Source organism: Podarcis gaigeae (assembly GCF_964106915.1).
Source record: "Podarcis gaigeae genome assembly, chromosome: 17".
Taxonomy (NCBI): Eukaryota; Metazoa; Chordata; class Lepidosauria; order Squamata; family Lacertidae; genus Podarcis; species Podarcis gaigeae.
Window position 1 is genome coordinate 21,697,297 of NC_139694.1, and position 26,218 is coordinate 21,723,514.

Sequence of the window (26,218 nt, forward strand, 5' to 3'; positions counted from 1 at the left end):
AGGCCCCTCTCCACTTTGTTTGGCCTGTGGGCAAGTCCTACCCAGTCTGGTGTCCTACGTGCCACTTGGCCTAGCCTGCTGATGGTTTGGTGGCTGGTGCGCTCCATCCAGGCAGCTCCCGACAATGGGAGTTTGAGAAGCACAGCCGCCGCCACTGGAGCTGATGAGAGTGTGCTTCTTCTAGAAGGAGCACTTTCTCACTAAGCTTGGCAACAGTCTCCTTTCCCTGCCCAACTCCTCCCTGAGAACTCCTCACTCTGAGGGCCAGCACATCTAACTTCGCTGCTGCTTTGTGAAAAGAGGAAAATTAAAAAGTGACTTTTTTGAAACTCCTCTGCCTCCCCCACAGCCCTAATCCCCGGCATGGTGGCGGCGATCAAGCAGGAAAACGTGCTGGCAAACATGCTCTACAGCGTCAGAGCGCCCGAGAAGGCAGCCCGGGAAGGCTGTGCGCCGCCTTTCACCAGGAAGCAGGAGGAGGACAACGACTGGGAGCAGGGCCGTCTTTAGCAGATGCAGAGGGAGGGAAGCTGCGTGCCTCTGCGGGGATTGCTCTCCTCCTGGGGAGGCTTGGGAAGGAAACGGCACACCCGCCAGCCATATTGTTGGCGGGGCGCAGCTGGCGGGCGTGCAGGAAAAGGGGAGGCTGCAGCAAAGCCGCACAGCTCCCCCACTCATTAGGGCGCCCCTGAAAGGCAAGCGCCCTGGCGCAACGAACCACTAACACCAGTAGAAAAGGTGGCTCTGACAAGGCATTTATTACCTAAAGTCGATCTAGTGCAACATGTTCTACGTGCAGGGAGAAAATAAATCTATCTGGTACTGTAGTTCAAAAAGTTTATGAATAATTGCATTACTATGAAGGGATGCATTCTAAAAATTCCTATCACTCCAGTACCTCTCACCTGGCAATATTCTAACAAGAATGACTCACAATGAGCTGGGTAATCATAATTTTCAAACATTTTATTTTAGCTATAACCAAGGTTAACAGCCATCCCTAGTCACAAAACTGTATAATCTCTAATTAAAAATGCAGCAATTTCACTTAACCCTTCCATATTTAAATCTTTTAATTACTTTACCAGATGGATTCTAATGTTAATGTAGCCTTTTTTGTGTAAATTACTGGAACATTCTGAAATCCACTCAATCTTGTCCCCTCAAGACATGCAAATATTACATAGATATAGATCATGGCTCAAAGCTGTCTCTAATTTAAGGCGAGATGCTTAACAGCTAATTGAAGTACTGTAGCTGGTGAATTTGTGGGCCAACCTCCCCCCTCCTGCAAAAAAAAAAAGAAAGAACCACAAACCCAACTATAGATCTATTCAATTATTCACATAGCTGAAAAGAGGGGGAAATAAGGAACTTCCTTGTCTGGGAAATATAAGTTTTGTGCAATAAGTGAGCAAACCTTCAGCAGGTTGGTTTTGTGTTGGTTTTTAAATAGCTAACACTATAAATGTAACATAGTTTGGCTCAGAAACTCAACTGGGTGCTGTTTGGAATTTACTACTCCAAAATGCAGCTGTGACAGGGAGCCATTACACATTATCCTATGGGATTTGGGGCTCTTAACCATTACAGTAGGCTAGTGCAATTATATGTCAACTTCCAGTATTAACATGGGGTAGTTTGCATGGTTAGCTGAGCAGAGCCAAGCAGAGGCAAATTACTGCTTCAGATAAAGGAGCTTCAATAGAACCAAAGCTTTAAAAAAGAGGATATGTAGAACTTTTGTTTAAAAGGGGATGGCTGAAAAAGCCAATTACCAATACTGCAATAAAATACAAGAGTAAATTTAGATATACTCTGCAGGAGAGATAATTTAAAAGCTTGTTGCCATTTTACTGAGATATATTCTCTGTGGAGAAACTCAGATATGTTTCAACAGCTCTCCAGCAAGAAATGGTCTCTTCCTAAACTCGGAACTGCTCAAATACATTTTTGAATATACACTTAATCAAATACATTGGAGGGTTTTATGTGTATCTGCTTCCAAGAAACACTGTAAGAGGATTTAAAGGGTGGTATTCAACTAAGTTTTATTCAAAGCACTGAATTATATGAATATGACTATGTTCAATAGGTCTACTCGGATTAAAATTTTGAATACCATGCATTGTGAGTCTGGCCAGAGGTTTGCTCAACTATGTCTTCTAAAAAGAATGGGGTAAGCAGCCTTTGGAGTTGAAACATGCAAGATTTCAGCTGACTAGGCTGGAAGCATGGCAAAGCAAGGTATAATACAGACTGCCAAAAAGCCAAAGTTTTCTGTGGACTGGAAAAAAGGGCTAAGCCAGGCATAGGCAAGCTTGGCCCTCCAGATGTTTTGGGACTACAACTCCCAGGATCCCTAGCTAACAGGACCAGTGGTTAGGGGTGGTGGGAATTGTAGTCCCAAAACATCTGAAGGGCTGAGTTTGTCCATGCCTGGGCTAAACCATTTTAGATTTGGTTTTGACTATAGTGCAGTTCTATGCACATCTACTCGGAAGTCAGTCCCATTAAGTTCAAAGGTGATTATTCCCAGGCAAGTGAGTACAGGATTGCAGCCTACAACTGGTATAGAATGCAAAAATGGAAGATGAGATAAGGTGATAATGAAGTTACAGATTCTGAGATGTCATGAAGTGGAAAGAAGAAAACAGCAAAATTAAGGCACTGGATTTTAGAGAAGCATTTTCTTTTTGAAATATGGCAACCCTACAAGAATAGAAAACAAAGCATCATACTACTGATATGCGGACTAGAGTCAGATAAAGGAACCCATGACCCTATGAGGACCTTCCACAACTTTTCTACTTAGCATTCACAGAATCCTATAATATGAAAAAGACTTACTAAAACTTTTTTTGGGGGGGGGATTAGTATCAGCACAATCAGAGCTTGGAATGAACTAGTTCAGCTGAACAAAAATATTTGAACTACACCCGAAAGTAGTTTCCATAAATGCTGATTTAACTAACAAGAATTAAGTTCTTTTGGGGTATAAATCTGATTGATTTTTAGTTTACCTTCAGGTTTTATTCCCTCCTCCACTCCCCAGCAGTAGGACCAGAGTCCTCCTTTTTGTTAAACTACCTCAATCAGACATCTATAGAAATAGAAAGCAAAATGTGGAAGCAACATTCTAAGGCTTATTAGGCAGATACAGGGGCACTGCTGTTGCTATGGATGTTTGTCACTTAATCACTGTTGCTAAAAACCAGGAGGAAGTAATGTAAGTTATTTCTTGCATCTTCCCTGGTCTATTCCAACAGGAGCAACTTGCAGCAAGAAGAACAGGTACAAGAACAAAGTGAATTATTATTATTATTATTATTATTATTATTATTATTATTATTATTAATTTGTACCCCGCCCATCTGGCTAGGTTTCCCCAGCCACTCTGGGCGGTTTCCACAGAGACCAAAAATACACTAAAATGTCACACATTAAAAACTTCCCTGAACAGGGCTGCCTGTATTGTGCCTTTAACAGCTTTATGGTTGGCACAAATTAAATAGGGTAAGTCTTTTCAAGTAGGGAAGTAGAAGTATGGGGGAAAGCTTCACCAACTGACATTCTATTCTGTCTGTCAAGATATCTCATTTTTTTAGTGTGGGCCTTGAATTACTTTTAGACCCGATACTTCAGCACAGCAGCTTGTAAGATTCTGAATGCTGTAAAAAAAAATGCTGAGGATTAACTTTTTAGTTCAAACAGGAACTGAACACAAACTAAACTATGGCTTCGCACGAATAAATAAGAAAGGAGATCTGCTGCTGGGCTGGGCTGAGCTAAGCCATGGCTTGGCTTAGTATATTATCTGAACAGGAACTCATGGTTTAGCTCTTTTGGAACAAACCACAAACAATAACCAGGGCTTATGGAAGAAACTATTATTGGCAGAGACCATCAACAGAACTAGTCTAGAAAGGAAAAAGAGTAAATGGTTTTTCTTTTAGAAGAAAAAAAAAAGCAAGGGGAGCTTTTATTGGTAAAGCTATCATTTGTTGTGCTATGTAACAGAAATGCATGACCACACTGGCCTAATGATCTAGAAAGCTGCTATATAGATTTTACAAACATGTTTAAATTTCCATCCTGAAAATACATTCAGGAAGCACTACCATACTTTGATAATGTTTTCCAATTGAATTGATATAACACATATGATTATGTTATACAATGGAGTGGCAAAATTTGGGGTAACCAAATAAATCTGCAGTAAACATGTTTTTGACAATATGAAAACACCATGCTTATTTTCATCTGCTTAAGCTTTAATGTAATTGTCATAGATTGTAGTTTTTGCATTTCGTTTCAATCTGACCTCACTGCTTATGAGATCAGACTTCTCCATACGTACGTTTATATAGACCTGTCAGCGTTTCTAATGCACAAAACATTGAGGCTTTTCTCAACAACTCTGGGGAGGGGGGAGCAATACTTCTCTCTTCTTTTACGTTACTGAACTTGCAACACAGAATTCAAAGATTAAAGGATGCTAGTAACCCTTCTGACATTGTTCAGAAGAAAAACAGTGGGATAGATGCAAAACCTCATGTGCCAGTGTGGAACAACCAAAGTGAAACAAAACACAAGTATGTTATTCCACTCGTAAATGAGCTTACATAACCTCTGGCACAATCAGAACCATGAGACACAAGTACAGAATCTATCTACTATAGAGAACACTTGCACAACCTCTTTTGCAAATCTTTGTGAAAGAGCACTGGCAGCTACCTTCCTACTTCTCCTGTTTCCTTGCATCCAACACAGTGTCTCTTTCATGAGCCTGGGCGATAAACAAAATCTACCAGAGAATCAGATTATTTTCAAGATCCAGCTAGATATTTATAAAAGAGAACAAAACAGCAAATTTGTTCTCTGTTGGTTCTGAAGATCTAGAAGTGTCCTGTTTAGCTCTGCTTGCCTTCATACAATAAAGTGTAATGTTCTGTGCCAAAGCTAATTGCTGAGAAATCCAACAAAGACTATCTGCTTGCCGAATGAGCTTTTATCATCCATGTAGTATTTAAGCGACTTCATACTGTTCTGAGCTTCTTACAAGTCCCTTCTAATGCATTTAGAAGGATTTAAGAGAAAGGAAGGGTGGGAAAGTACAAAAAAACGACATCATGTATTCAGGAAGCATGCTGAAAGCTTTTAATGCAGCTCATTCTGCAGCAGTTGAGTTTCTGGCACACGGTCAAATATCCTTTCGTCTTCAGTACTGTGCAACAGTAAGTGTATGTAGATGCATTTATATTGGCTGAAAGATATATTATTAGAGGGGATTTTAAAAAGCATGCTCACCTTCATCGCTTACTGCCTGCTGTTTAACCAGCGTCATAGGAGATCTGGCGGGGGGTTTACTTAGCGGATGACGCCAACTTTTAGATGTTTTTGTTCTCTCTCCTTCAGTTACCTGAAAGAGACAACATACATGTTTTTTTCATTTAAGGCAGATCAAAAATATCCTAAAGGGATGGAAGAAAGAAAACATATATTAACTAAAGGTCACATTCACACTATACATTTAAAGCACATTTAAAGGACATGGGTTTTTGGGGGGAACCCATGTCCCAGGATTCTTTGGGGGAACCCATGTCCTTTAAATGTGCTTTTGCTGGTATTATAGCATTTTGGGTAGATTTTAGATGGTGTTTTAAAGGGGCAGTAGTTAAGATAACAGGCAAAAAAATACATATCTATAAATGCTTGCAGGTCAATGCAACTAGGTAGTTGGAAAAAAGTAGAAATAGTAGCAGCATTGTTGTTTTTAAACTAAAAGTCCCCTTTTGCCTATTAGTGTTGATAGTGCATGTCCACATTTTGTTTTCTCAATAGAAAAATCAGGATTTCAGATTTAATGGGGTTTTTTCCTTTGAGATATAGGTTTTTTCCCATCACAAAAGGAGTGGAAAATAAAAGAATGTCCCTGTGATAAAAATAATTCAAATCCCATGGGATAGCTTCGCAGCCTCTCCTTTGAGGGCATACCTTCCCCCAAAGCTTGGAAATTAGACATTTTCAAGAAGCCGGGACTTCAGCTTCATTGGGAACAAAAATGCCTGTACCTACAAAACTCCATTTATCGTAGTGTTTCCTAAACTCTGGCTTTAAGTTTCTAGAGACGCTTCCACAAATCTGTGTGAAGATGCCGGCCTCTGCAACTGCTCTCGCATAATGGGTTGGAGTAGCAGCCTGAGATCAAGGCAATTCCACTCTACTACGTCCAGGAAGTAGCAGCCTACTCTGTCAAGATTAAAAGTTAGAGAAGCAATGGGTTGTATCCAATTTTAGTCAGAGTAGACCCTATAAAATTAATGAGTCTGTTGATTTTAATGGCTCTCCTCTGAGTAGAGCCTGGCTGAATACAACTTGGGGGCTTTTCTCTGAAGTTGTATCTTCAAGATGACAGTCTCATTATTGAGGGTCAAAGCTACAGTTCTTTGGTTAAATAAGTGCTGAGACTTTAATGGTTGTCGCAAATGTCTTCACCAGCATTCAGTTTACTAAGATCTTGCAAGCCTATCCAAACTCTGTTCGCTATATAAAGAAGCTATCTTCAAGGTGGTGCCATCCAGTTGTTCATTTCCCATCAGCCCCAGATAGCACGGCCACTGATGAGGGATGATGGTAGGTACAGTCCAAAACATCTGGAAAGAACCAGGTTGGGAAAGGATGCTACAGAAGCTGGTTGAACACCAACGAATATTAGGTAGCAATTCAAGTATTCTATTCCAGCTACAAGGTTACTCATAAAACTTGGAAATTCAAGAGGCTGGCAGTGCTTGGTGGGAAATGGAAGGCTCAATTAGTACCCTGCAGCTGTCATACAGAGCCCTCGGCAGCCTGGTCTGGCCACTCAAGGAAACAGGACACTGACCTGGAAGGATCATTAGCCTAATGCAGTACAGCTGCTCTTATGATTAAAGAACGTGGCAGATTCATTAAACAAAGCAAAGTAGCTGTGCAGAAAGGCTAAGAGACAGCTTTTTCAGCAGCAACCCAATAAAATGTTTGTGTGCCACTACAAGATGGACACAGCATGCAAACATATTGGAAAATACTTGAAACCCCACTAAGGAATAGCTAAAAAGTACCCAACCAAATGAATTAAACATGAGCTGTAATGCAGAATCTCACCACTGAGAAGATGTTTATTAGCACTTTATATTAAAACAGAAGGACTGGCTTTGGGACTGCTAAATCTCATTCTGTAAAACAATGATGAGTTTGCTATTTATGTCAGTAAAAGGGCAAGTGCTGTTTTATTCTTAGCTCTAAAGTGTCTTTTCCACTCTCTTAGGAACATCTGGCAATTCAAAAAGGGCTGCTCTCTGCAGGTGCCAGAAGCAGATCTTGCCTCCAAGTTAGTTAATACAGCTCTGCTATTATCTCATTGGAGTCTCATTCACATGGACATTTGCTACCAATCAAAATGGGATGTCTTATAAAATGTGGTAAGATAAGAACAACAAGTTTGTTTAGTGCAGTGGGTTACACCAGTTCAAAATTTCACCTCAACCACTAGGTGCATTTTTGGGCATTCTACTACACGTTCAGTGTAGTATTCTACTAACGCATACCACATAACTGCAGTACAGGGATTATAAAACTGATCCAACTTTCAGGGCTGTGGCAAAGATCATTGAAATAATTTATAATAAATGAACTGTCAAAGGTTAAGTATTATTATTATTAGCTAATTTCATTTCTATAACTTGCTGTAGATAATATGGGATATCACAACAATGTATGGGGAGGTATTATTATCTACACCAGGGTTTTCCAAACTTGGGTCTCTAACTATTGTGGACTACAGTTCCCATCAACTCTGACCACCGGTCGTGCTAGCTAGGGATGATGCGAGTTGTAGTCCAACAACAGCTAAAAACTCAAGTTTGGGAAACCCTGATCTCCACCATAACACTGGGAAGATTTCATTAAATAGTCAATAGTGTTTTTTCTTGTATTAGCATGCAAAATATGAGGCTTTCCTCTCAGTCGTATTCAAAACCACAAATAATCCAAGACAGAGGCTTGTTGAAAAGCTGGAATGAGATGAAAGTATAAAGCACATTACACATACAACTGTTAAGCTGGAGGATAAAATATTTATAGATAATAGTGAAATGATCTCAGAACTCTAATACTGTGCCAAACACTTGAGAAATCCAGGACTCATTTCAAGCAATTCTGAATTTATCAAATATGCTCAAATTGTTTTAACCATAACACCCTTTCTTACCATTGGTGATATTTCTCCAGGCTCCAAACCATTTTCACTGCTTTCAGTATCGCTGATATCATCCTCTTCTGTAGACAAGCTGCTAGTTTCTTCTCTCTCCAGGCTCTCAGCTTCGGAAGAAGCATACTCAAGAGCCTGGCTTGAAGTAGTTGAAATTTTCAAATTGTCTTCCCGGTTACAGCTAGCAGATGAAAGTAAGCCCAGTGCCGATTCCTCAGAACAAAAATACACAGAGCCAGAGTCTCCTTTCTCTTCCACTTCAGAGTGTGTGTTTTTGATTAGAGGACCATGGCTATGAGGAGAGTTATGACCTAGGGACAAAATTTCAGCATGAAGGCAATACAGTTTGTTTGTTTTAACAACAACAGCATTTTGATCACAATGTAAAAAATAATCTTGGCAGACAATTAAACATGTTAATTGCTCATATTTTTTGCAGAAGCAGGGGAAATGTGGCTCACTTTTCATCAAGATTAATGAATGAGATGGAGATTAGAATAAAAAATCTGTGCTGGTAAGATCAACGTTGATAACTTCAAAAAATGTCTATACTACACATGGAAATCATGTGTTTGTGCCAGTAGTCATTGGCTACTCAAATCCTCAAACTACCAAGTCAATCAGTTTCAGCCTGGATGTTGTACAGTAGATCATTTTTATTATTTGTTTTGTTAAGAGTGCTATCTCTGCACAGCTATGTTTATCTCGGTACATGTCAACTATTTTTGTACAGAAATGTTAACATTAGCTGGAACTTGTCTCATTAAATGGAAAAAAATTATGCTATTGCCCTTTAGATTAAAAATCAGATAATTATTCTTGGCTAAAAATCCAGATGCATAGCCATGTTATTCTCCTGCAGCAAAAATAACAGCTATCTTATTTAGGATGCCACTAGACTCTGTTGTGATCATTCTTCGTTTGGTGCAACAATCCAGCCCTAAATCACTGTTATGGAAAGAGCAAGAGTGGAACATTGCTGGAATAGTAGTAATATCCTATTATAAGGGAGGAGGAGCCTGCTGCTTGTAGAAATCACTGTGAGGGCTACATGCTTCAATACAGGTGTAAAACTTGTATGGGGTAAGGTGGTGTTGAGGGGGCTGTAGCTGTGAAAGAACGACTAGTGTGATATCTGTAGCTATTTCTTTTGATGGCTCTTTAGAGGCTGACTTATTTCTAAAGGTGCTTTATGTTTCAGTACTTCATTATTTGTTTAGTACACTGTTATGCACCCCGAGCCTTTAGGAAAACAGAAGATAAAAATCTAAATCCAAAAGCAAATAGATACATGCTTAGGAAAGGAGCTTGCCAACAGTTGTGCCTTCACCATTACACCTGTCCTGGAGTAATGCTGCAGCTATGCTATGGGGAAATATTAGGAGACAGCTAGTCCTGCCCCAATCTGCTTTGCAATTCAAGATGCTCTAAATGTCCATGGCTGTGAAAGAAGCACTGTGCAGACTAAGATGTGTCATTTTGCAATACAGAGCAAAGCAACGTACGGCTTCTCACCTGCAGATTTATGGGATCACAATATCAACTGCCTAGAATTCTATGGGAAATAAACACCATTCGTCTCACCTGAGACCTTTTTGTTATCCAATAAATTGTGATCCATCTGCATCCTGCTTGCATCTTGTTCTTCCCCAGAAGGCACTCCTGTGTTTATTGCCTTTACTTTTTCTGGTGGCTCATCTTTGACCTTGAAACTCTCTGGAGCTGCTCCAACGAGGGTGATTTCTGTACCAACCACTATGGTTGATACCTTCTTGTCCTCTGGAGTTTTCAGCTTTTTTGATCGTGATCGGTTGTGCTGGGAGCTGTTATAAGAGATATTGCTGTCAAAACAGAACGTCTGGCTAGGATAAGATAAAACATTTACCAATATAAATATCCCTTTCACATGCTTTTAGGAATACAAAAAAAGACTAAGCAAAACCCCACCCTGAAAATTTTCCATATCTGTGTGTAAGGGTAATATTTACAATTTATTAAGCAATAGATTAGCAGGTTAATTTAAATCAGTTGTTAATATTGTTATAGCTCTTTAAAGTTACTTATTAAATGAAATAATCTCACGTAATGCTGAAGCTAGTTCTAAAACCAGTTACTTGGTGAAGCATTCTGTAGAACATGACAAAGACGAACTTAAGTTAATTACAGCAATCTCCCAGATACATTAAACTTTGACAATGATGCTCAAATCCCAAAATCTATAAGACATTTTGATTGATTATTCTTCTGTAATCTCATTTACAAAAATAAAAAATAAATCAGCAATTTAAACCAGTTGCAAATACAGCTTTAGCAATAGCTACCAGAATCTGAATTCTGAAAAATTCAATAAGTTCCTATTACCATGGGTAGCAATGTTTCTGGAAATAATACAGGGTGATTCATAACAAAGTATACCAATGGAAATGGTATACTTCATTATTATGAATCGCCCTGTATTTAATACCTAAATATCAAAATTTAAACATCATGTGCCCTGCTCAGACCATGACAACAAGGTTCTTCCTTGAAAGCAAGGCACAGTGGAGATACAAGCTCAGCAACAGGCAATGAGCACAGCACCTTTTAGGCTCAACCTATGTGACAGGAAAAGTGAGAGCAGTAGGTCAAGCTCACAGACTCCAATATTTAGACAAGGAGTTTCAAACTGCACAGTAGCAACGGGTTGGCATGCCCACCCACTAAGCTGTTAAGAATGGAGCAACGTAAGCTTCTCTTACACCTTGCGGGACTGCTGAGTGTGCAGGCGATTGCTGTGTCAGTGAGATGCTAGGACTTGTGCACACATGAGATGTCAAGTACCTCTATTCTCAGTACCAGCTGCTTTGTGATCTGGCTGTGCCAACCATCTATCTGGTAGTAGCACATACAAATATATTTTTTAAATTGTGATTTCCTGCTGTGATTTCTGTGTCGGTACCACGGCAGCCCTGGCACAACCTGTCGCCCAGAACACAAACATTATCACCTCACTATTTTCCTCAAGTTGCTGTTCCTATACTTATGGGACCCTATTTGAAAGGCATATTATTCCCAGAATCAGAATTATCATATTTTTTTTCCTTGACATATTACAGCAGAGGTGAAACTGAACAAACATTTTATCTTCATTTGGGGGACGTGCATCTCCTGCTGTGTTTGCACTTGTGCCAAGTCTACTAATTAAATAGCACAGAAATGCATCCACAAGCTTAGCACAGTGAATAAATTCAGCACATGCACTCATCTGATAAAACTTTCAACATAATTACTATAATGTCTCCACTTTTAATTTTAACTTTTAAATTGGCTATCCAGATAAATAAGGGTTGTACTGACAAGGAAATAATTTCTCTGCCAAGTGCAAATGGCAGTTGTATAATAAAGTTGCCAGTTCTCTGCAGCAATACAAGAGCATCATTGTACAATTATATGACACACACATTAAAGCCCACAGGTTCTCAACATGTAAATGTAAGACTATATGTGGGTTGATGATTAAACAGTGCACATTTGTTAAAAATATAACATTCTTACGGTGGCTGGTTTTTGGGGGGTGAATCAGAATCAGAATGGCAAAGGTCAGGAAGGATAACAGATAATGTCCAGATTACTTTGTATCAAGACCATTAAGTGTGTGTGTGTGTGAGAGAGAGAGAGAGAGAGAGAGAGAGAAATAGAACTAATGCAATGTGAAAAAAAGTTCTAAGAGAGACATATCATACAAAGCATTTTTATATTATAAGGTTAGGAGACTCTGATTTGACAGAAGAACACGTCACGGGACGCAATGCAAAATTACAAGAAGAATATTTGGGGGGGGAAACTGCCAATAAGAAAATTCAAATCCACTATTGAGCTGTAGCATAAATAACCAAGTATTGGCAATACCTTTTGATCATTCTGCCAACTATGTATCTGCCTCTGGATAGACTCTTTCCAGAGGCTACAGCAAACTCGAGGATACATAAATAAGTAAAGATTTTGTTTGGAAATTTTCACTGCAATATCTAAACGATAGTGTTTCACTCAGTTCTCCTCAATAATGCTTTTCTGGACTGGGATTCAGCAAAAAAAATAAATGCATATTTTCATACAGAACAAATACTATATTAATGCTCAGAGCTCCACATATATAAATTTCAGCAATGCATTCTCATTAAACTTTTAAAAATGAATATATTTCTTCAATGAGTATTATCATTGTGAAATATGACTCTTTTGCCCTCAAGCTCACTGCTAGGTTTTAAGGAGACACAAATTAACTGTGACTAAAATAAATGAACAACTTAAAAGGAAATGGCAGAGAGAAGTGGAAGAGAGGGGGAGAGAAGCACTAAAAAAGAACAGAAATTATATCATATTTAAACTTCAACTATATGGAGTGCAAAACATTCATTACCACCTGGAAGATCTCTTTGTTTTCCTTCTTCTCTGCAACCAGGCCTTTACCTCAGGTGTCATTTCAGGGGTGGGCTTTGTATGATCAATGGTGTATAAATCCTTCCCTTGTTTCCACAGATGGTATCTGTCTGGCTGAAACTTCCTTACAAAGATATCCATTGATATTGTCACCATGTCTTTCCTGCAGGTACACTGGGAAGAAAAAAAATAGATATTTTTAAGAAGTTCATATGCAAAGAGGGCAATCCAAAAATGAAACCATCAAAGAAATCCACCAAATTGTCATTGTAGTAGTACATGGATTTTTTTCTTATGGATGAACTCCAGCAACTTTATAACCGATGGAACCATCACAGTAACAAGTCTGCATAAACAATAGAAAATAGTCCCCCCCATGTTAACATATGTGTTAGAATGTCAGTATTCTAATTAGCCTTGAAGTTACTACAGTTGAATTTATGCTGTAATTTGGGATCAATTTATATGCCACAACTACATGGACTACTGTAAGACGGTAGTCCTTCACTTTTTGCTCTTACGTGAAGCCTCTACAGAAGAGACAAAGGGCTATTTCAAATAAATATTGTAATTCAGAGACTTTTACCCAGTAATTTACTGCTGAAGGAGCAAACTGCCTCTACTGAAGTTAGATGGTATGAAAACTTTGTGGGATTTGGTCTGTGCTGGCTAAGACATCCTTGAGATTGCCTTCACCAAATAATGCATGTTTGAAATGTCTGCAGGAGATCACATGGTGCACATTTTTCAAGGGTCTCAACTATTTTTCATGGCAGTATAAGCACGAAAAAGTGAGAAAGCTATCGGCACAGAAATGGAAGCAAGAAGAATTACCGACGAAAGAAGAGTGGCAGATGAAATTAATGGACTATGCAGAATTAGATAAAATGACAGGAAGAATTTGAAACTGGCGGGATCAGAGGTTCTTAGAAGATTGGAGTAAATATGCAAACTATTTGAAAATCAACTGTAATCAATTGAATACACTAGTAGGACTGCAATAAGTTTTGTAAGGAGGACTATATGAAATATTGCAGGTAAAATTTATGAAAAGGACTATTAGTTATGGATTTTTAAAAGTAATAGTGAAAATAATGAAATGCAAGACTAAGTGATGAAGAATGAAAATCATTAGGCGTAGCTGATGGAAATCCTAAAAATATTCTATATGAACCTAACCTGACCCTGAGATCATCTTTTGAGGTAGTTCTTTGTGGGCCTCTTCCATGAGAGGTCTGGAAGGTGGCAACACGAGAACGGGCCCTTTTTTGGTTTTATTATAAATTTTGTGATTTTATACTGTGATTTCATGTTGTAACCACCCTGAGACCTGAGAGTATAGGTATGTATACAAATTAAGTAAGCAAGTTTCAGAGTTAAAATATACTCTGCAAATAAGAACAGTTTTCACTAGCATTTCCACTTCTGCAACAAGTTATTTAAAAGGTATCTCTTTCCTTGCTCTTTTTAAAAGTAAGCTTTCAGTTCTATCCTCTTATGTTTACTCAAAAGCAAATCCTGCTAACTTGGAACTTACTCCCAGTTATGTATGTATCTAATGTATTAAACAGTGTATTTTCTCAATGAGAATACTTCTCCATCACAATACATCTAATTCCTGCTTCAGACTTATGCATTATGCTTGCTTACATCAGAAATAAAACTTCAAATGTCATAACAACCATCAATTAGAATCAAATGATGGATTGAAGAGTCATTGTAGTAATTGCTGCTATATGATTAAATTGATATATTTCAGAACTAATCATATTATTTTTATACCTCTTTTTACCTGACCAGGTTAAGCACTCTCATTCGTTTTAAAGAAAGATGATACTCATTGCTATTAGACCAGCACACTCATTTTGTCTCCTATTGACATCAGTGATGGGGGTTCACAAAGGAAGAATTGCATTGAATTCCCCCCCCCCATGCAATCAAATTCTCTCTAAATTCAAGGTACAATGAACGTCAAGCATGAAAAACAATTGCATAAAAGATAGGTTATGAGATTACAGCATTTGCTGTGAGACTTCACATCTTCCTGCAATTTGAGAAGGGATTAATATATAAGCCACTGTTAATTTATTGATGAAATACATCCTTCATGGAATAACATTCAGATGTGAAACAATTCTTTAAAAAGAAAAAATAAATAAACTTTCCCCAAAAATTACAGCTATTCACAATATTTTTTACAAGAATATTTTCCGATGTGACAACATTGTAGAACACTAAGGAGGGTTGCAGTTTAAAATGTAAAGCCTGAAAATGTAATAAATATATATATATATATCGTTTTTCAGAAGACAGTGATCCCTATTTCAAACACCATGTTTTAAGACTATTCAGAGATTTTCATATACACCAATTGAAAACATCACTTGTTGAAAAATACATATTTGAGCTTCTATTCACTGGAGACTGGAAATATAAAAGCTGCAAATCAGACAATGAAAACAGAGGCATTTTGTAGAACTTTTTCTTTTTCATTTTCCATTTATTCCCCCCACTCCAAATGTGCAAAAAATGAAATATGCTGCATCCATAAGCAATTCAAAGGGGAATTTTAATAGATGTGTGTTCCCAGTCAAATTCAGAGTTATTCAAATTTTGAGGGTGGTTGTATGGGAATAAGGCATATTGATGGGGACATATTGATGTTTCATAGATCATTGATCTGTTGAAGCAGAGTGAAATCCAGATGAGGCCGCCAGGCCTATCAGTCATGTGAGAAAGTACTGTGAACTCATCCTACAAGTAGAACGCTTATGTAATCGACAAGGTCAGACCATAGATACTAGAGGTGCAATTGATGCCACCCCAGTCCAGGCCTTGAATCAAATCATGGACTAGCTCAAACATCTAATTAGGGTTCTAAATGCTAATTATACATGAAGTCTGGAAGAGGGCAGGGGGAGAAGGAAGCCCTGCTGAGTACTGCTTCGCCAGTGTGCTCCCTGCAGAAGCTGTTTGCCTTTTCTTCGAGTTGCAGTGGGCAGATCAGCGCTGATGGATAGCTGATGAAGGACCATGTTTGAGAGGCAGGGAAAGGAAGATCTTTCATCATGGGAAGTTGGGAGAAGAAAGGGAAGCTCCTAGGTGAGAGCTGGGAGGGTTCAGCTTTCTCTGTGTGGATCAAGTTAAGATTTACTTGTGAAAATGGAATTAGTATGCTTTTTTTGTTTTGGATTATATTGGTTTTTTTATTGTGCCGGATTAATAAAATATTATATATAATAGTAATTTAAAAACAACAGGCAACTAAAAGAGTTCTTAGATATGTTCTTCCCAATTAACTAATGAATCCAAGCTTTCACTACCATAGATTACTAGGTCGGATTCAGAAATGGCATTCAATAATTGCTAAACCTGCAGGGCCGAACTGTTAAAGACTCCTTTCACTTAGAGTCACTAGTTTTCAGAATTAAAGCAAGAACAAGATACACCCTGATAAAGCTTGTTACAGGGGCAGTAACGGAGATGATTACACTTCCCATATAACCTACAGAACAAACATTTGTCAGGCACCACTTAGATGTGAAAAGGATTTTAGAGCACATTGCAACAATAGCCATTCTTCCCTAGCAGAATCAGAGTGATATATTTTTACACTGACCTTCCAGCAACTTGTAGGCAGTGCCACAAAAACCTTTGATATCAGCTATCATTTGTTCAGGCTTCAATAAAACAAGTGTTCTCTTGGTAAAAAGCCTTGAAAAGTACACTATGTTCACGAGTCACACACAAAAATAAATAAAAATGCTAGGCTTCCCACTTATTTCCAGGGTTTTTTCCTCCCAAATTTTAAACTTAGGGTGGAGGGGAAACCTAATATCCTAGGGACAATTTAAAAATAGCTTCTCAGTGTGAACCAGGAAATGACTTATGCAATCAATAAGATGGTTCTCTCTACAGTACTCGCATTGTATCTTGGGGTAGAATTCAATGTGGTTATGGATGCATGGAATGAACTCTGTTCATGCAGCAGAGACTTTCTTTGTTTTCTTCCCACTGCATGTCTCTCAGCCTGTACTGGGGTTTTCCCTAACCCTCCCAAACAGATTTAGAGGGTACAGGGGGTGCTGGACATGGAGTGGGGAAATCCCATTGCATGAGTGGTCCTTGTTCTCTGCACAAAGCAGCTTAGTTGAATCACAGTGGATATTGGCTGTAACCAATGCTAGTCTTACTTAGAGTAGACCCACTGAAATTAATAGTCATGACAAACATGAGACTAAAGTGACCGGCACTGGAAACAAGCCTAAGTGTTTCTTCCCCCATCCTTTTCTGCTTGTCTCTCTAAGAAGGGGAGAGATAAGTCAAGAAAAGGAGCAAAGGACAACAGAGGGGGGAAACAAGGAAATATAAATGCCCATCCAACATCCTCCTTACTGCCTCCACACTCCTTGGCTTGTGAGTGAACCTCTGTTAATATCTGATCATTGAAACCTCTGGGGCTGCTGTGTGCCTTCCTCTTCAGTTGCCTCTTTTGACCAGCCAGTCAACCAACCAGCCATTCCCTATCTCCCTGGTCTTCTTTTCCAAATGACTCAACTCCTGTTCAAGGTTCCAGCCAGCCAGCCCTGCCCTTTCTCAGACTACTCCATGACTTACCTCACAGTTTTTGGTTCCCCACAGCATTCTGTGCCCACTGAACATATTCAGTCCTCATTGTGTGTTTTCATTCCTCCCCCCCCCCCCAATCCCAGATCCTAAAGTTATTTTGTATTTTTGCAAGCCTTTGGTTGCCCCAAGTTTGCCAATACCTTCCTCTTGTCTATAGATGCACCATTTGGAGTGAGGACCTACAGTCAGGGAATGAATGCCTCATTAGGGTAAAGGATGGATGGTGAAAGTGTTTAAAGTGACACATTGCAAAATGAGATGGCAGCAGGATTCTCTGCTTAAAGATGTTAACAAGAGTTTCCACTACTGTACTCTCATCACCACTTCCCAGGTGGATAAAATTTGAAAGACTTATGACAACTGTTCACCAAAATGAAGTGATTTTGTAAAAACAATTGTAGAAAGATCTGCGCTGCGTGTCAATTTCAACTTTTATTGAAGTCAAAATGTGCCCAAATCAGGCCACATGTGGTTGATTAAATAAATAGCATTTCAGCTTAGAAACATGACATATTGTATTTAATGATAGATGATAGATAGATAGCTGGACAGATAGATAGCTAAACTGTCTGAAAAAGAACTCTGTATGGAATCATTGATCTAGAATCACAACCATTAACTTCCCCTTTAGGCTTCCATTGGTATTCACAGGTAACAAAATCTGGTGATAATTTAATATTGAAGGTGGGGTCAGCTTTAGTAAGTAGCAGAACTAGAATACAACAGCTTCCAATAATAATAAAAACCTGAGAATTCAAATTCTATAGTTCTAAATGGAAAAGAGAGGAAACATTCCCTCCTTTTCTGAAGTTCAGATTCAAGTACTGTAGTTTATGTAGAAAAAACAGCACCATCCACACATAACCGTGTGTGCGTGCTATCAGCTGTAGTACACACACAAATCTTTAGCAGACATCTAAAGGGGGCAATCCCAAAAATAGCCAGGGAGGACTCACCATGCTCGGTGGCCACAGAAACCTAGATGACTGGTATGGGGAGTGGGGAATGGAAAACGGAGCGGGAGAGAAAATAGAAAGCACAAAATATCCTGGAAGACAGCCTAGCTGACTGACTAGAACAGTGACTAGTAGCACTACACACAGCACCATTATTTGCCCCCCCCCCAGTAGATTCTACAGATTGATAAGCTTCCTATGTATGAGGAAGGTTCTCCCCCCCCCCCCTTGAAGAAAAGCTTTTATTCTTGGTTACAACTTGCGCTTAAAAACTGGACTGACTTCATTTGGCCTTTTCCTTGAAAAATCCTTTGTCTCGATACACACTAGGAAGCGAACATGCTCACCCCACAGCAACAGAGAGAATACATGTATCCTGAGAACTTGTGTTTATAGTTTTCTCACATTAAATAGGAAGCTTAAAGTTGCAAGGGGGTTTAAAGAGTGCAGGTGATTTACTGGGATAGGTATCTGGCTCCCACTCATACCGATGAACAGGGCCGTCTTAAGCATATGCGGCACCGGGGTGCAAAGATCCGCCCGGCACACACACACGCACCCAGGTTACCCAGAGTTATCGACCTTTTGGAGGGGGGACCCCAAAGTTGTTGACCTTGGCTGGCCACCTCAGCAACAAAAGAGGAGCTCAAGGTGGTGGCGGCAGCAGAGCAAGGCCGGGGCCGGGCGCGCAAGCAGAGCCCAGTGCAACAACAGTTGAGCCCGAGGCTCGTGTGAGCAGTGTGTGCTGGGCGGGCCTCTCGACCGACCGCCAATCCCAGGCACGCAGGAGGACGGAGCCAGCTGGCTGCCTTAGCACCTCACTCACCCACAGCAGAAGAAGCTGTGGCACTCCGATGGGCTCTGCTCCACTCGGCAGCAGCTGCCGGCTCTTCCCAATCTCTGGACTCTCAGCCTGGTCGGGTGCCCCACACCCCTAGCACCTATGGGTAAGACGGCCCTGCTGATGAACTATGGAACAATCTCTGGGATTCAAACATCTAGCAGGGAGTGAAATACATGTGCTACTCTTTTATATAATATGTTTGCATGTTTCTACAGACATTGATGAAGCTACCAGCATGAGTTTGACCAAACTGTGGGAGGCAGTGGAAGACAGGAGTGCCTGGCGTGCTCTGGTCCATGGGGTCATGAAGTGTCGGACATGACTAAACGACTAAACAACAAACAACAACAACAGACATTGATTTGAGTAATTTGTGGGTGTCCTTTTGTGCCTTTCAGAGGTAGTATGAAAGAACATTGGCCAATGCATAGGAGTACAGAGAATAAGAAGGAACTAAAATTCTCTTACTTTTACAAATGCTTTGCTGTGTTGATGTAGGAGGAAATTTTAAGATAACTTTACTATTGTCACCTGATTTCTATGGTGAGGGCTATCACTGTGGGTTTGCCTTCGAAGTTGATTAGAATACGGACATCATCATAGAATATTAGTCATTCTGATTCTTTTCCTACACATCTACCTCTCTTGTCTCCAGGTGGACATATATCTAGTTTAAACACCCTGCTTCCTTTTTTTCTCCCACTTCTGGTGCTGCTGTCTTGAAGCAGTGCTGGATCGGAGACTAGGGTTTGAATAAAAGTGTGTTATGGGCCAGAGAGAAGCCATTTTTTCTAAGAATAAACAATCCTGACTCTAACGTCCTCAATTTTAAATTAGAAGCCAGTCCAAGTAGATATCTAATGACTTGTTTAAGGAACAATGGCTTCCTTATGGATTTGCTTTGTATTGCTAACAATAGCTAAAAATAAAAGTCTCAAATAGCATGTACATGCTCTCATATATAAGTTAAAGGGAAAATGTAAATACAGTTTCTGAACGTAGTGAAAAAACTCATCTAGGGACTGATCAAACATTAAATATTGCATTGCTATGCTATGCATCCGCTTTTCAATAAAGGCAGGTATGAATACTGCATTTTTAAGAAGTGAAAAGTATTTTTCCTTACACACTTCAACAAGCTTCAACAATTAAAACAATTTTGAATCATAACTGTTGAAACTGGATGCCGTCTTATTAACTCAAACCCTTGCCATTTGAAATTCTCTGAACAACGTTACCCAAACACAAAACAAGCTACAGATTTCATTAAAGTTAACTACATATAAATGCCTTCAGGTAGAAAAGTATAATTTATTACAAGGCTTCCTGTTGTTTGGCATATGGAATTCTGAATGCAAAAACTAAATAATAAAAAGAATATTAATGAAACAAACAATAAGTCTATTGCAACGCATAGCCTTCCCTGCCCCCAACACTTCCCTTCAAATTCTAACATGGTTCAGCACAGAACCACGGCTATACACATTACTGCTTACTCTGGCTCTGGCACACTGCTCATGTTTGAAGCTGTGTAGATAGATAGATAGATAGATAGATAGATAGATAGATAGATAGATAGATAGATAGATTTATTGTCATTGTCCGTATATACACAGTATACACAACAACGAAAATCAAACACCCAAGACCGGATTCACATACACATTCTCACGTATCTCCAACACTCTCATCCTATTCAGACATAATCTATTAGAACATAACATAATCCAGAATATAACATAACCTATTAGAAGCATAGCATAACCTAAAACCTATCTCATTCCTTACTACTCACTGCTTGCTATTTCTTACAACTGGCCCTGAGATCATTATTTAGTGCAATCAGAGCTCTTGGATAGAAACTATTCAGAAGTCGTGTGGTTCGTGTTTTCATTGTCCTGTATCTTCTGCCCGAAGGCAACAGTTCAAAGAGGTTGTGAGCAGGATGGGTGGGATCTCTCAGGATATTGTGTGACTTCTTCAAGCTGCGAGACGTGAAGATCTCATCCAGGGTTGGTAGTTGGAGCCCAATAACATTCTGGGCAATTTTAATTATTCTCTGTAAAGCTTTTTTATCCATTTCAGAGCTGCTCCCATACCACGATAATATACTATAGGTTAAGACACTCTCAATGGTACTGTGATAATAGGACAGAAGTAGGTGCTGAGATAGATTCAATCCCCTGAGCATTCTCAGGAAATACAACCTCCCCTGCACCTTCCTCACAACCATATTAATATTTGCAGTCCATGAGAGGTCCTCAGAGATGTAAATGCCCAGGTATTTAAAACTACCAACCCTCTCCACCTCCTCGCCATTTATGTGCAATGGTAAAAAATACACTTTTCTTTCTCCTAAAATCAATTATGAGTTCTTTGGTTTTTTTGGTGTTAAGCATAAGATTATTTTCTTTACACCATTGAATTAACCCCTGTACTTCTTTCCTATAAGCAGCCTCATCATTCTCACTAATGAGCCCCACCACTGTTGTATCATCCGCAAATTTGATGATTGTGTTGGACTTATACAGTGGGGTGCAATCAAATGTGTACAGGGAATAGAGAAAGGGGCTTAACACACACCCCTGAGGGGCTCCTGTGCTTAATACTAGAGTAGAAGAATAGTAAGGTCCCATTCTCACTGTCTGCGGCCTATCGGTCAGGAAATTCCTTACCCACAAACAGATCTTCTGATGTATACCCAAATTGGTCATTTTAAGGAATAACCTGTCTGGTAGAATTGTATTAAAGGCAGAACTGTAGTCCACAAACAACAGCCTTGCGTAGGTTCCCTGTCGTTCTAGATGACTCAGTACAGTATGGACAGCGATGGAAATAGCATCATCAGTAGATCTATTTCTTCTGTATGCAAACTGGAATGGGTCTAGAGTGGATGGAAGACCAGCCTTAATATAATCTAGCACCAATCTCTCAAAGCATTTCATAACGACAGATGTTAGGGCTATTGGTCTGTAGTCATTGAGAGATACCACCACTGACTGTTTAGGGACTGGCACTATAATCGATGTCTTCAGGCAGGTAGGGACAGAACCCTGCAACAGGGATAGATTAAAAATGTCCGTAAATACACCAGCTAATTCTGTACACATGGCATTAGCCACAATCGATATCTATCCTGTAGTTTCTTGAGAAATACTGCTGTCTAGTGTGTCTTCTTTCAAACCAGCTTCCATCTGATCTGAAAACACAAGCCACATCCACTTTGCAGTTAAGCTGTGGAGATCTGAGACAACCATTGTGCATCAGATGACAGTACATACACAATGACAACTTCATGAACAGGAGTTTGGGGGGGGGGGACACTGCAAGCATGGGGAAACCAAACAGTTAATGCACAAGGAGTCAAGATACCCCCCCACCCGCCCACCCTCCCTCAGGTGTGTATAAAGGTAAAGGGACCCCTGACCACTAGGTCCAGTTGTGACCGACTCTGGGGTTGTGGAGCTCATCTCGCTTTATTGGCCGAGGGAGCTGGCGTACAGCTTCCGGGTCATGTGGCCAGCATGACTAAGCCGCTTCTGGCGAACCAGAGCAGCGCACGGAAATGCCGTTTACCTTCCCGCTGGAGCGGTACCTATTTATCTACCTGCACTTTGACGTGCTTTCGAACTGCTAGGTTAGCAGGAGCAGGGACTGAGCAACGGGAGCTCACCCCGTCTCGGGGATTCAAACCGCTGACCTTCTGATCGGCAAGTCCTAGGCTCTGTGGTTTAACCCACAGCACCACCCGCGTCCCTCAGGTGTGTATAATGTGCAAATGTGACTTGAAACACTTAACCACAAACACACACATACAACAAAAAACCACCCTCTTTTTGCTATGATCTACCCAAAAAAATCATCCTGTTTAACCAAACAATTTGCACATAGTTGTTTTCCCGAGAAAAAATCAGTTAGAAGGCTTTTTCTCTATTATCACATCTACAATAAAACTCTTCTTAGCAAAGGTTTTCTAAAGTCCTGCATTAATTTATTCATCACATTGTTCACAGAACTTGGATATGTATACACAAAAACTGTGAGAGTTGTTATAACTGCATTATTCAATCTACAAAATATGTGATGCTCCATCCTTGCAGAAACTAGATAAATTCAACTTATACTGAATTCAAGATAATATGTAAGTTCACTATAAAATTATGTCTCTGTCTCAATGCCAGCTTTCAGAGTCTCACTGTATTTCTAGGATGAAGGTAACTGATAAGATTGGCCAAAATGTTTTGTACAGCATGCAAGCTGTTTTTTAGTCTTTAAATGCCCATTAATCACCCCTTTCTTTTTAAAAAGTGTTCTTTAAAAATGGCAGTTCTACAATACACATCCTTTTTCAACTATACTGTATAATCATCTCTCAGGCTCACAGATTTCCAAGAGAACATTTTAGAACATATTGCTGTTATCCGGAAATCAAGCATAAATAAAACAGCTGATATCAGTTCAGTACTTTGGCAGGCAGTAAAGACCATTCTAAGACAATTCTACCTCTCTATGTCCAATTGGATTTCTGGTGCCAGAATAGACATCTGTACACCCTAAACAGTAACGATAAGAAAGTAAGGCTATTAATATAAATGTGTAAAAAGGAAATCACGACATGACAACCCTTTTATGAGTGGCGGGGAAAGTGGCTGCGTATTGTGGTCTATTCACTGTCAAGAAAGGAAAGTGCAGAAATATATTCTACGTTCAGAATATGAATTGTGAACAAGTATCCATTAGGAAATGTGCAAGTCATTCTCTTGGCCATTTGACAGATTAAATTAGAGTGCAAAACTTAGTTTGGAAGTAGAAAGCAAAAATCAATATGAAACAGACTTTTCCGCTGTAATTCTGGATAAAATAGATTTGGCATAAAGTCATTGTTGGAAGGTAAGACATTGTGAGCCTTAGCGGTTCCTACCTCTACTTTCCAACTCCTGATTTCAAAAGAAATAATAAAATATCTTCCCTATGCCACCACTATATAGGCACCCCCAATTTCCCCAACATGCTACCATTTCTATTGTGACAAGAGAAGACCCTTTCATATGTATTTCCAAATGCAAACAAAAATCCAGTGACTATTATTTTCCAGAAGCTGCTCATGCACATTTATTCAATACCACAAGACTGGGGGTACAGTTAGGATGGGAGGAAGGGCTCAAAGCAAGATACCAGTTGTGGGTTCTTCAAAGCAAATCTTACTTCTCTCTCTCTCTTGAGGGCAACAGTACTTGCACCCCTTCTGCAGAATACTTTGAAGAATCCAGTGGCAGTAGAAGTGTCTGGTTTCCCCTTCTAATAGCCCAACCAAGCACCCAGCACACACTTCTTAGATACTATATCCAGCAGAAAAGAGGGGTCCTTCTTTACCACTCTGCTTGTTCAAGAAGATGGAAGAACGAGATCCTATGAGCTCCTTGTGTCCTTTGATCCTTGCTAGGCTGGTAGCTGCAGCATCCCTCTTGGCCATCTGGAGTGCTGGCACTTCAGTGCAGCTCAGTCAGGGGTTCTTGCTGCCTGAAAGCCACCACAGTGGAATAGGGTCTAAATCAGGCATAGGCAAACTCCACCCTCCAGATGTTTTGGGACTACAACTCCCATGATGCCTAGCTAACAAGACCAGTGGTCAGGGATCATGGGAATTGTAGTCCCAAAACATCTGGAGGGGCGAGTTTGCCTGTGCCTGGTCTAAATAGTTTGATCTAACTTAAAAAAAAAAAACATTTCATAATCAATCTTCTTTTGCTGCTGCTTCTACAGGTGCTGGTTTGGCCAGAAAGAAAAGAGGGTGCACAACCTGGATGATCTATTAATTCTTGTAAAGGTAGGCTTCTTGATATCATCCTACAGCACAAGAGGATTTTTAAAACCCACACTTAGAGTTATTCCACATTTGAGCTTTACTTTGCTATTAATCCACATTTCCCCTATTCAAATTATACTGGACTTATTTGAACATGTCTATGAGAAGCAACTTCAGTCTTTCTTGTTCATACCATTAGACATACCCTTTTCCATTTGCCCTGCCTTCTAACTTGTTGATTCTATTATACTCGTACCAACAGGGTATGCATGCAGTGTGGAAGCCTTGTTTTTTTTTGGGGGGGGGTTAAGTCGCTGCACAAGAGGTGTGCAAAAGAACACAATTAGGCAATTGTAAATTTGCTTGTGCAGTTTTCGGGATCCTTCAAGCAAAAGTGCACCAGAAATACCTACAAGCACAAGAGGAAAATAGATGAAAGCATTAAGGAAATAGTGAGCCTGGAAATGGGAGTAGCAGAAAGTGACAACTGATCCAACCACACCAAAGCACCAAAGCAAATTTTCTGCAACTCCGAGTAGATTGGTTTAGAGCCTGTTTCCCCACCAATTTATCAGATTATTCTTGAATTTACAGGGGGGAAGCATCAAGACAGGTGGTGTTTAGAGGATAGCATCATATGGAAATACGCAAATTAAATGGAAACACAAACAACTGCAAACACACAGTAACTCCAGTGCAGAGAAGCCCTTAGATACATATGTTGATACTTTTAATGTATTCATAACACATTCAATTTAAAATCAAATCAGATTTTACTTTATTGGCCAATATTTCCCATCAGTATGTGAAAAGGGAGGAATGTTGATTTGCTCACAGAGGGATCCTAAGAGAGTGTAAGAAGTCTAAAATGTAATAAATATCAGTCTATCTAATGGTGTCTACCAATAAGCAGAATGCACTTCCACTTTTGCAACAAGACATCCTCTTCCTTTCCTCCCCTTTTCAGTCCCTCACATGCCCCCCCATCTGCTTTGAAGACCTGGGGAATTCTCAGGACTACATGGGGGTGGGCACAGGACTTCAGAGAGTGATGGAGAGGATGGGAAATTATGTTTGTGCAATGCTTCTTTGTGGAAATTTCTCTCCAAATGAAGAATCCTCTAACTGAGAAGTCCCTTTGGAAGTTCATTCTCCGTTCTCATTTCTCAATCGTAATTTCAAGGGACACCCAAATAAATATATAAAATCCTGTATGTTTGCTGAAATCTGTATAGTCGGAAGCAGCGATGCAAACCCGACCTACAAGCATGTTGCAGGATTAATCAAAGATAATATTCATTTTGTGTGAGAAA

The 26,218-nt window shown here is 39.7% G+C and overlaps 1 protein-coding gene across 6 annotated transcripts in view; it reads right to left on the reverse strand.

The window, feature by feature from the left end:
• Positions 1-26,218, reverse strand: part of KDM4C (lysine demethylase 4C) — a 182,725-nt gene that overhangs the window by 83,768 nt on the left and 72,739 nt on the right. For 3 of the 6 annotated variants that reach the window (XR_014559325.1, XR_014559326.1, XM_083718554.1), the window contains exons 10-13: positions 12,654-12,844; positions 9,836-10,074; positions 8,252-8,562; positions 5,311-5,422 (exon numbers count right to left, since the gene is read on the reverse strand). Coding sequence is in view for 4 of the 6 variants with exons in the window: in XM_083718554.1 (XP_083574680.1) it covers positions 5,311-5,422; positions 8,252-8,562; positions 9,836-10,074; positions 12,654-12,844 (853 nt within the window). In the remaining 2 variants the exon portion in view is untranslated. Of the gene's footprint in view, positions 1-5,310; positions 5,423-8,251; positions 8,563-9,835; positions 10,075-12,650; positions 12,845-26,218 lie in introns of all 6 variants that reach the window. The other 3 variants (XM_083718553.1, XM_083718552.1, XM_083718555.1) reach the window with 1 other exon arrangement.